The sequence below is a fragment of the Perca fluviatilis genome, chromosome 17, assembly GCF_010015445.1.
Source record: "Perca fluviatilis chromosome 17, GENO_Pfluv_1.0, whole genome shotgun sequence".
NCBI classification, from domain to species: domain Eukaryota; kingdom Metazoa; phylum Chordata; class Actinopteri; order Perciformes; family Percidae; genus Perca; species Perca fluviatilis.
Window position 1 is genome coordinate 27,747,940 of NC_053128.1, and position 12,687 is coordinate 27,760,626.

At 40.4% G+C, this 12,687-nt stretch overlaps 1 protein-coding gene across 2 annotated transcripts in view; it reads left to right on the top strand.

Annotated features, from left to right (window-relative positions):
• ap3b1a (adaptor related protein complex 3 subunit beta 1a) overlaps positions 1-12,687 on the top strand; it is a 63,810-nt gene that overhangs the window by 27,743 nt on the left and 23,380 nt on the right. For both annotated transcript variants that reach the window (XM_039779591.1, XM_039779590.1), the window contains exons 18-22: positions 1,448-1,595; positions 4,809-4,986; positions 7,605-7,767; positions 9,881-9,929; positions 11,670-11,773. In XM_039779591.1, the coding sequence (XP_039635525.1) occupies positions 1,448-1,595; positions 4,809-4,986; positions 7,605-7,767; positions 9,881-9,929; positions 11,670-11,773 (642 nt within the window). The remainder of the gene's footprint in view (positions 1-1,447; positions 1,596-4,808; positions 4,987-7,604; positions 7,768-9,880; positions 9,930-11,669; positions 11,774-12,687) is intronic.

Below are 12,687 nucleotides of genomic sequence, written 5' to 3' on the forward strand. Positions count from 1 at the left end.
ATACAATTTGCTTGTTCCCAGCCTTGGCACAACCCTTTGCAATGGTTGGCTTGTTACCTGTGATGATATATGCTAAATGTAACGTCTCTTTCACATTAGCGTGTGAGTGACTGACCTATCTGGGTGCGTTTTGAGATGTCAGATGAAGTTTGACGTTGTTGATCTAGCATCATTTATCTTGGTGCCACACACCTTGCATGTAGCTGTTGGCTTACTGCCGATGTTGATGATTACAAAGTTATTGAAAGCAAAACTAATGACAAAAGGCACAACTCCGGCAGGACTTGGTGTCGCCATCGGCAATGCATTCTTTTATATATGTGAGTTCGCGCACATAAGGCATATAGCGCATGCATTACGTTGCACATTATGGCAAAGGACAGGGGACATGCAGCTCGTCATACGTTTCCCCAACGTATATGCTCCATTAAAAGAAAATTGAAATACATGAATACATTTAGATTTAAAAAGCAATAATTGCATGAAAACAGGTTGTTGACGAGTCTCGAAGTCCGAGTCAAGTCTGAAGTCTTTTGGGTCGAGCCGAGTCAAGTCTGAAGTCAGCTGTTAGTGCGACTCGAGTCCCTATCTCTGGAGCCGACCTCAACACTTTGACCAATGAGAAGCCTGATGAATCATAACTTTGTTGATAAACACTATTTGCACTCTTATTTGATGTTTGAAAAAGACATTTACTGGCTTCCAACATTATCATTTACCAGCCCTGTTTTGTGGGATGTATTGGTTTGTTTTGGAGAAATTAACATTGATTCCTCTGTTCCATTCTGCCCCAAAACAAGAACTTTTTGTGCCTTGAATAAGTTTAAGAACAGAAATTACAAAAATTAAAGTGCTTCTTTTCAGTGAGGGATATTATTGATTCAATTTTTCTCTTTTTTTCTTCTCTAAGCTCCGGCTTTGTCTTTGTTACTTTGTGGCTGGTAATGGGGATGCTAAGAAAACAATAAACAACAATAAAACAGAACAAAAGCAGCCTTTTCAACAAACTTTATTCCTAGTTTTAAATATAATGTCAATTTAACTGAAAAGATATCTGGTAACTTGGGAAATCTCTGTTGTCCTGGACTAAATAAGTGCCAGCTAAAACTGCTTGATTGTATTTGGTTAATTTACTAATTCCATTACATCTTCTTAAAGAGATTGAGAGGTAAACAGTGTGCATATCCACTATATCCAACTCTTGACAAACTGCTACTGCCTACGTGCTTTACTCTTTACTTTGTGTGAATAGTTTGCTCTGTAAGCATACAGTATTTGACAATGCAGTTGCGGAATGATTTGTTTTGTACCTGCAAAGCTAAAACATTTGGGGAATGCCTCTGAATAAGGTCTTAGAATAATAAAAAATCTGGTATTATGCTCATCCCTAAATTATGATATCTTTTAAATTGAATTAACCTCACTTGCCTCCACTATATCTCTTTAGGTGCAAGAGTGGGCGCCGTTAGTTGGGAAGACCAAGAAACCCAAGTCTGACAAGTTCTACTCGGACGACGAAGAGGAGAAAGAAGAGGAAAGATCTGAGAGCAGCGGCAGCGAAGACAGCAGCAGCAGCAGCAGCAGTAGTAGTGAAGGTTTGTTTCTGTCTTTGTTTGAAGGTGTATCTTTTAGTCTAACAGTTAGATTGTGACAAAATGTGGTGCTGTTGTCCTCGTGGGATAGTGCGTTAAAGTAACTAGTACAGTGCCCGTTCAAAATGTGCCCGTTTGGAGCGGGCCGATTGCTTGGCCTGTGGTATTGCTGCTTGACGCTTTCACCCGGAAATGACTTACAGAAGGACCCCAAAGCACCTAATATGCAACCACATTGTAGGCCCTATGGCTTACTACTGACTTACATTGTACTACTACATTTACCTGACAGAGAATGTTGCAGATTCAGAATTTTTTCTCAACCTTTATTGTTTGGTTGTTTAGCTTTATTCACAGTTTATTAATATTCAATATCCAATGCTGTCCAAACTGCTACAAATTCCAAACCCCAAGTTCATTGGGTACCCAGGAAACCAAGTGTGAAGTAGATTGGATTGAACAGTTCATGAGATATTTCAAAGACAGGCGCACACACACACACACACACACACACACACACACACACACACACACACACACACACACACACACACACACACACACACACACACATACACACATATACAGAGATTCCCAGATGTATTAAAGGGGTGATAGAATGATTATATAGGGTATTTCACACTGTTCCTTATGGTCTCCTAATGGGGTATGTAACATTGGTTGGGCTGAAAATGGCCTGGTTGATATTTTATTGGCCCTTATGCATCCCTGTGTTTTGGCCCTATTTGTAACAAGAGCTTTTCTTCCAAATATGGTATGGTCATGAATATTTAGATGAGCTGCGCGCTGATTGGTTGAGCGACTTGCCATACGCACATATTAGAGACGCGCGCTGATTGGTTGAGCGAATCCCCAATACACATACATTAGAGAAGCGACAGAATCTCATATTCCAGACACTGCAATGTTTCATTACCAAATTCACTTCTGAGACTTTTTTAAGCGAGAAATCAACTATATAAAGCTGAAATATGGGCCGTTTTTACAAAATTTGATGGCTAATTGAAAATTTGGTAAGACGTGTCGGACTTTAGGAGCTCCACACAGTCTGACGAAAAGCGGCAGCCTGCTGGGCTCCATACCCAGCGCAAAGTCACCCTTTGTGGATACTGCACTACGGGCGCCGCGGCCAGCTGCCGGCATAACTATAATATATTTACCGGTTTGAATTTCGTCACGCCACTTTGATTTTAAGGCATTTTTATGAACGCGCGTCTTTGTAGGGACGAACAGCTGCTTGCTATATGTCCCATTCATTACAATGGGGAAATACTGCAGCTAGCTAGCTATACTGTGCGCCATAACTAAATTATATTTACAGTTTGAATTTCGTCCGCCGCCTAACTACAACATCATTCCCCAATGTCTTATAAAGCTAACCGTTGTGTCCGATTTGATTTTAAGGATTTTTATGAACGCGGGCGTCTTTGTAGGACCAGCAGCTGCTTGCTATATGTCCCATTCATTACAATGGGGAAATACCGCAGCTTGCTCACTTCGCATAACTAAAGTATATTTACAGTTTGAATTTCGTCACGGCATGAATATTACAGGTTCCTCAAGGTCTTACAAAGCTTAGCTAACACTTGTCCGATTTCGGATATCAATTGAATGTATTTTTGTGAATGTCAGAGTTAGGAGGAGGCTAGCTAGCTCTCATTGATGGACTCCATCTCACCGCGGCTCTATCAGTGAGACTCGCGGACAAGAGGCTTTATTTCCCCGATTGTTTGTTTAAATAACTCAACACACATACCCATTATAAGATTAACTGGAACCTGCGGTAAAAGATTGCGGGCGTAACAAGCTCGCTGACACTGCGGTCAGGGTGGCGATGTAGCAACCCAGGCAGCACCAACACCGGCACTAAACTCCGACACACAGTCGGAGAAAATTTGCAATTAGCCATCCTTTTTCGTAAAGCGGCCCATATTCGAGCTTTATATGGTTGATTTCCGCTCGCGCAAAAAGTTTCAGAAGTGAATTTTGTAATGGAATAGCAGAGATCTGCGTGACCTAGCTAGATTCAGAAGACTACCTGATCTCAGGTCAGTTGTGTAGCCTATGTAAATGTTGGGGCGTGACTGTTCTCTTAAGGTTCCGGATTTTGAGACGCTTGCGCAAGCAACTCAGCTTTGTTGGGATTCGCCCGTTTTCAGCGGCAGTTTCAAAATATGAGATTTTCATAGTAAAGGGGTGTCAGTGGGACTTTGAGCTTCTATGTATGTCCTATTTACCCACCGAACTGTCGTTATTCAACTATGACAGGGTAAAATCGGTTTTGCATTCTATCACCCCTTTAAAGTAATATAATCCTTAATATTTTCTGGTTAATTTGGCGACACCTGTGGTCACCGGTGATAACGCAAAGTGCAGTTTAATGTTACACGTCCCAGAATTCAAAGCATAAAACCCTCATTGAGCAGCTACTTGGTCAGAAACACATCAGAGCAGCAACTGGTGTATCTGTGTACACTGCAGCCAAACAAACATTTAAATAAAGAAGTAATTTAATAATGGTCGATCTGATTTCATGCTGCACATGGCGCTGGTAGTTTTGCACACAACAGCAAAGCACATAGAAGTTGGTTGGTTAGCTGCTTCTCGTTTAATTACTCCCTGAAAATCACCATGTGTGGTTTTGTAGACACATTTTTGATGAACATTCGTTTTTGTGTGCTAACTTTGGTGACAAAAACATTACATTTCCTGTGACTGCTTCACAATAAAAGCCACCCCACGTTTTGCCAGTGGAATGCTATTAATGTGGAGCAGCAACAGTTAGCTCAATTAGTATTAGCAGTAACTTAATACAGCTCTGATACAATGTTAGGAGAGTGAACAGTAAACGGTGATATCAATGACATAAAAACCAGTAATGCTGAATGACATGCATGCCTCATTTCATGTAAATGCTGTGTGTGTGCTTGCAATTTGAAACCTGGGAGCGAATGGTGTACTCCGCCACTAACAATGAAAACTACTATATACAGAGGTGATTACAGAATGTGAATACCTTGAATGGCTTTTACTGAAATGCTGACCATCAAAGTGATCAGAAACGGGGGTTTGATTTCATGAAAATATACACAAACTATAACTTAGATTCACCAGGCTTATGTTTTATGTAATGTAATATATATACACACACACATACACACTGACATACTATATATCATCTGTATGTCTGTACAGAGTCAGGCAGTGAGAGTGAGGAGGAAAGCAGTGAAGAGTCAGACAAGACCTCCAGTGATTCTGGAAAAAGTTCCAGTGGATCTGAAAAGAGCTCCAGTGAATCTGAATCGGAACAAAAAAAGAAGAAAAAGATGACGAAGGCACCGCAGAAGAAAAGCAAACCAACTGCTGCTTTCAGGTACAGTTAAACCCCTCCCGTCTGTGAGACTCTGAAGGCATCATTTTTCTTTTTTGTCCAGATGTTACCTTTTTCCTCTCTTTTTAACTCTCTCTCGCTTAGCTAATGAGACAGGTGTGTACTCGTGAGAAGCACCAGAGTCGTAGTCAACAACAAATGTGATCAGTGCTTTGCTTCATCAGTAAACTCAAACCCCCATCTGTTCACAAACTTCAGCCCTTTTTATAATCTATATGACAGACTACCCACCATCTGGAATGATATTTCCTTGTGTTCAGCTTGCACTTCATCCAGTGTGTTTGCCAGGAAAAAAATTAATTGTAGAGAATTTTGATTCTTATACTTACACTATATTCTTATCTTTGGACTGACAGCAAGGATCGAGTTTTTGTGATACATTGAAAAAGATGAAACCCTTGAATATGACAAAAATTACATGGAAATCTTAGGCAACATATAGCAGGATACATTTCAAACTAGATGCAGTCTACACAACCTCAATGTCAATGTCAATTTATTTATATAGCAACGAATAAAAGGTAGTAATATCTTTCCTTAACTGGAAGGAAAGGCCAAAGATAAAAGATGTTTTTAACAGCATTTTGAAGTGTTCGAGGGTAGGGGCGGTTTTAACATGAAATGGTAAACTGTTCCACAAGTTAGGGGCGGCAACAGCAAAGGCTCGATCACCTCTGGTTATGAGCCTGGTTTTTGGCACATCCAGGAGGAGCAGGTTGGCTGATCTCTGAACACTCTTGCTTGAGTATGAGCATGAAGGAGCTTGGTCAGGTAAGGCGGCGCCAATCCTTGGATAGATTTAAAAAATACCAGTAAGATTTTAAAATTGTAAATGTGTTTGTCCGTTTAACCCTAACCTTAATTAAAGGTGCTCTAAGCGATGTCACGTGTTTTTTAGGCTACAACATTTTTTGTCACATACAGCAAACATCTCCTCACTATCCGCTAGCTGCCTGTCCCCTGAACACACTGTAAAAACCCTGCGGTCTCTGTAGACAGCCCAGGCTCCACAAACGGCAACAAAAACAAACCGTGCCAACCTGCACCACCAAACATAACAAACAGTCTTCCAGCTTTCCAGCCAATAACCGACAAGAAGGATTTGGGGTTGGGGGTTGGGAGTTAGTGCGCAGAAGCACGGAAGGGAGGGAGAGGGGACAGGATGAGGAGGAGGGAGGGGCGAGCTAGCCTCGTTTTGGTTGAAAATACTTTGAATGTCAACAAGAAGTGACCTCAACAAACATCACTTAGAGCACCTTTTAAAGAAAGGTTTAAATACGAATTCTTCATTTAGTCCCTACATCTAATGCCATTTTGAACAGGACCAGATACAATTGTTGGGTCCTTTTTAAGAGATGGAAAAACACCAAACAACCAAAGTTCAGTCAACAGATTCACTATTTACCAAATTTAACCCAAATCAATGTTTTCAGATAGGAAGGAAATCCTACCAACTTTCTTAAAGGAGATAACCATATAGTCTTTGAGTATTACACACCAATTGTACTGTACAGTTGTACTCTTTCTATCTCTCACTCACACACACTCACACACACACACAGGCTGAAAGAGCTGCTAGAATATTGTTAGTGTGAGTTCCATTAACAAGCTAATCAAGGAGAATTTTCCTCCAGTAGCGTAACCCACATTTACATGGCTAATGGATAATGACTTTTGATTGGTCATTTAACAGCCTGGTGTTGCCAATAAATGAGATTTGAGTCATTACTACTGAATATGCTCACGTACACTCTCTTACACACTGGCAAATTTAGTTCCTTATGCACTCTACTTCATTTGCTCACAGACACACAAACTCCCACAGAATGTACCTGATTTTGCTGTGTGACAGGCCGTCGGCTGACCCTGTTCTCTCCATTAGAGAGTATAATTAGAGCAACTCACCCCAGTGCTCAAACACTCGCACACACACATACACACAGTAATTAGAGCAGCTCACCCCAGTGCTTCCACAACAAACACAGCATAATGCCCTCATTATGGCCCAGTCATTTCAGGCAGGGCCTAATCAGGCCCACAGTGATTTATATCACTTTTTCCTGTTCGCAGCAAATGAAATCTGTAGGCCAAATTAATACTGGCTTTTCATCATCGCCCAAGTTAAAAAGCCAGTTACCGTCACAATTCCCCTCATTAATTTAACGGCTGAAAATCCCAGGCAGGCGGAGTAAACACTCATTATCGGGACAAATTGAAGAGGGACAGAGCAAGTGAAAGAGAAAGGAGAAAGATGGAAAAAATCTTTTCGAGTGAATGCAACATTGAATTAACTTCACAAACAAAAACAGATTGATCGTTGTTGTTCTGACTGGGCAACAACGAAGCTTCAGCTTTCGGTTCAAATGAGAAATAATAAAAGACATTGAAAAGAGAAGGGATATTATTTAAGATATACATTTGCTTTGCCTGATGATTTTGAGACTATTTGTTCAAATTATATACATGGAAGCTGTATGTGTTTTAATGTAAATGTGGTAAAAGCAAAGTAAATGTGCAGTACCATTATTTTCATATATGTATTCTATTACTTGTATTGATACCACGTCTGAGGCCGTGTTTGCTGTTTTTGTGTGTTTCAGTGACTCGGATGAAAACGGAAATGGACCTGTAGCCCAAGCTAGCAGCTCGTCAGCCGAAAGCTCATCCGACTCAGAGACAGACTCCGAGGACGATTCAGACTCCGACCCCCCCCTAACACAACAGAAGAAGAAGAAGAAGAGCGAGGAAAAGTCCAAACCCAAGGTGACTGTATGATTTAGTTGGGTCCAGGAAACTGGAGTTTATTTGGATTTAGGATGAACGTGGTTTAGCTGAGTAGCAGAACAATTTCGAACACACAGCAAGGGGCAGATCAGAGTGAGTCTCAAAAATAAAACCTGTCGTACAACTCTTTACCACACAATCTTTACCACCCAACATCTTTACACCATTCTTCATTCACTAGACGTTTTGAGCTATCTTGCTTTCATTAGGATGATGTCTGAGGTTGTTTCCTGTCTATTGATCATCTATGGTCATGGGACTTTTGAACTTTTTCATTGCTATTTTGTTCATGAAAACCTACGCATACTTAGGCCTAGTCCACACCTACATAGGTGTTTTTGAAAACAGTGTTTTTCCATCCTTCGTTCTCAAAAAAATCCTGTACACAAGAACTGTTTAAAAAACAATCTTTGTCTAAATGAAAACGTGAAAACACAATTAAAGCACTGTCAAGAGCATTGCAAAGCAACAGGCAGCAATATAAGCCTAACCCTAAATCCATGTTGGCCAATCAGATCCCCGGGAAAAAAAGCCATTACCGGACACTACGTGGCTGCAAGGGTGCATCGATCGCTCCGTAGCGCATTTTGACGCCTTGTTTTTTTTTTTTTTTTTACATTTCCTATTACATAAATAACAGATTTAAAGGATTGTGTGGGTTTGGTGTAGCTATACGCTCCTGTTTTAATGGCTGACTTGATTAGACCGCTCCAAGACAGTAGAAAACACTTTATAATCATAAATGTTTGAATAACATAACAAGTTCATATATTTCTGTAAATTAAACTTTAGAATTGCTGATATATGCAGCACAGATTGCTCTTCATGATTGCATGATAGTTTCTCATGATTTTATTATATGATTCTGGGTCATCTGGATATCTAACATGATCTAAATAGAATAAACAAGTATGCTTAAAAATACATGTATGTATGCAAAATATACAATAAGCTCAAAACTTGCATACAATTATACAGGACTCCCGTGCCATATGTGTGTTGAATGAGCTACTGGTATCCATTATTGCCTTTTGAAAAGTGCAAACTACACTGTTAGATATGTTGGGGTGATCTTCTATATAAAAACATTCAAAACAAACGACTGACTGTTTGTGTAGATCTTTGTAGCCGTGGCAACACTTTGCATGCAATTTTATCTCATGCATTTATCATACTGTAATGCCTAGTTTCAGCTCACGTTCAAAACTAATATTTCGACAATATATCATGTTTAAACCCATGTAGAATAGGATATTATTGTAAACACGATTCATGGAGAAACTCCTGTTGTAGCTCTCTTCTGTTCCAACTGTATAAACACCAGCTTCTCCCGGGGAGTTGTTGTTCCCCAGGAATACGTGTGGCGAGAGCGTCAAAATCCCAATTTATTTTGTGGGATATAATTCTGCTCCTCTGTTATCAGCTTTATTTTTTTCTTCTTTTCAAGTCATTCATTCGTCCCCTTTTTCAGCCCTCGCCATTCTTTTTCTTACCTGTTATGCTCACCACATTATTTCTCAATCTCCCTTTCCTTTTCTGCATCTATAATATCAAGAAACTGATAAGTATGATTCTAACTTTTGCCTTTGTTTGTTTTCACTCTCATTCCTCACTCCCTCCTGTTTTATTTTTTCCCCCTTCCTGTCTGCTTCAGCCCTGGAGTATGCAGAGTGGAATTTTATGGTTCTTTATGTGACGTGAATGGAGCCTTGGTTGGTTAGGAGGGGGTGGAGAAAGGGCGATAAAAGCGCTTGTATGTTTAAATGCGTTTTTATTGGGCCGGTTGTGGGGCGAGCTAAAGCCGTGTGTAGTAATTCCCACAAGTCAACACCTGACAAGCCGACCGCAGTCGTACGAGGTGGCGTGTATCGGTTGTGACGCGACACTGTGCATGAGTGGTCATGTTACATATAAATGCAGAGTATCTGTTTTGGGGATGAATGTGTCATGAGAGACACTGCCAGCAGAATTGAAACATTTCATCCACTGAATAGAAACATAATTTCAGTACTTTTTGTTTTTTTGTTTTCTGCCTGGTCCTCTTCTACTGTGGTGCTCATCGTCATGTTGCTGCGTTTGTTTTGTTTTTCAGGTGGAAGTGAAGTCCAAGGTGGAAGTATCCTTACTGGATCTAGATGACTGTGAGTGTCAATCAGTCAATCAGTGTAAATCAGTCAATTTCTGACATTTATCAAAGTAAAAACTTCAGCAGATAGACCCATTGAGAATTATCGCCCAACTTTGCAGTTCCCCTCAGTTCTCTTAGTCTGTTTAGCTTGCTGTTGTGCTTTTACTGCCCAAAAATTCTGCTCACATAGACCCTGCCAGCAGGCTCCAAAAAACTCTGATAAATTAAATGTATTCTACCTGCCCAACACCAAATGGCAGACAGAGAAATTTAGCAAATTCCCAGAGAAGAAAGTCGAGCATCTACCATCTAATGACCCAGCTATTTTTCTATGAAGCCGAAGGAGCCCCCAGAAGAGAACTAATATGAGAGTGAATATTGGATTTACATTTTTCAGGTGGCCAGAAACACAGATCCAAATGAATGCCAGTGTTGCTCTGTGTCTGCTGAATGTGTAAAAAAAAAAGCAAGTTACAATACATTCTCCACATTAACTTTATAATATAAGGCAGTGGTCGGCAAATAACGACCTGTGGGCCAAATCCGACACTCCAACAAAAATGTCGAAACGTAACATTTTCCCTTTTATATTCTGCTTCAAAACTTTTACAGAATTCTTTTCCTAATTCTACTGTAGAAAATTAAAGAAATACAAGGCTTGTGTAAATCCTAAAAAGCATGACCATGTATCATTTAATAATAATCAATGCCCCCACGTGAAGAGAGACAAAACCGTAGCTACTGTGCCTCATTTTGTGCCCCGCTATTCCAGACATTCAGTGCATGGTGCGGGAATGAAGCCTAACAAACTTTCCAGATAAATAAGACAGATACATAATTTAATACACATCATTTAAGTGAAAGAAGTACCCTGTAAATGCAGACATTGTATTAATTCCACGGCTTTAGCCTGTTTGTACAGAATAGATTTGCTTCTCACAAACAAATAGGTTGTGGCCCAACAAAAATGACATGCTTATAACAGTACTTTCATTCAACCAGGCCATCAATTAAATCTCCTGTAGCTATGTTAGAACTTATGTTTTAATGAAAAAAATAACTCTAAAAATCCCAAAAGGGTTTTATAAATCACTTTTATTCTTTAATGAATTGAATGTTGCTGAAAAGAACTAGCAGGGCACTCTGAGAATGCAGACCTTTGCCAAGGCATGCCCTATCCCACAATGTTAATGTGTGAATTTTCCCAATCAGGAACTAAGTTTTCAGATTATTCAGACACCACATGAATGCAGCAAAAATGCCCTATCTCGCAATGTTAAAGCTATAGTGCGTAGTTTCTGTTGCCACCATAAGGAATTCGAAGTAATGTCAACAAAACTGTTGCGCATCCACATGATACAAGCCTTCCGTGATCCCTTGTGTTCTTCCTTGGCTCGTGCTAACCCATTCCATTAGGTTTCATGAAAATTGGGCCAATACTTTTTTCATAATCCTGCTGACAGACGGACAAACAAACAAAGCCGAAAACATAACCTCTTTTGCAGAGGTACATATTGAAAGCATACAGGCCTGTGTTGAAACTACAATCTGTCTTTGTACCTAACTGCGGGCACGTGTTCTATGGTAGTTGGCCCCTGAAAAACAGTGAGCATATATTAAAAGCCACTATGTGTAGGGATTGAAAATCCCTGTCTTTGGCACCCCCCGATGACGGCATAAAAAAAGACACTGTGATAGACAGTAATGCATGCCACCACTCCATAACGTTTCTGTTTTCTTCGGGTTGTTTTAGTTTCTCCTGCACCCACAAATGCACCAAAGTCTTTGGTCGTCTCTTCGAGTATGCTGTCCGACCTCGAGGGCCTTTCTCTCTCCAACATCTCCTCCACCATGCAGGTTAGTATACTGTACTTGTGTGTGTGTGTGTGTGTGTGCGTGTGTGTCTGCAATCGAAACACACGGGATGACATTTCCTCCATCAACGTGCATTGAGAGCCGATTGTTCCTTTTCCGTCGGACACTGACAGAACAGTGGAGCAGCATATGAGATGTTGAAATGAGCCTCTCTCCCTTGTGGAACATTTCTGCTCCAGACGCCAACTATTGACCTTTTCTGCCTTCTTATATTTATAGCCAGTCAGGATGGTGCAACTGCCTTTCCTGTTTCCTGTATGTCTTATAGTCTGTCTTTCTCACCCTGGCTGTCTTTTGCTCTTCCACACCCTTGAACTCTATTTCTGTGTCTCATCTAGGAGTCCACCCACTCTATTTCTCTTCCCCCCCTCTCTCTCTTATCTCTCTCCTCCTCTCTGTCACCTTCCATCTCTCTCTGTCAGATGTTGTGTCCCTTGTGTCTCGGTGTTGTGTATATCTGATGGTTGACCTTTCCAAGTGTGACGGCTCCTTTCTCTCCTCAGTATGTGAGCGACTCTACTCGTCTGTATATTTTGTATCTTGTCTTCGCCCCCCGGGAGGAAAATGTCCAGACCATTCTTTCTGCTGTTGCTGTGTCTATTTCGTGTCTCATAGCCAGCAGGTCTGGGGTAGCTCTGCCGTTTGAAGATTTTAAATCCGAACACTGATGGTGATTTTTAATGGCCAGCATTCACACAGGTGTTTGACTGGTGCTTTTCTTTTGGAATTGCTGCTTTGCTATAAAAAGATTACTAATAGATACACTTACACTGTAGATGTACTTATAGCTATAAACGGGCAAGTAACAATTATTTTACTTAATGATTTATGATTAAGCTGTGGATAATTCTTTTTATGAAAAAAAAAAAAAACCAAAGGTATTTACAATAAAATTT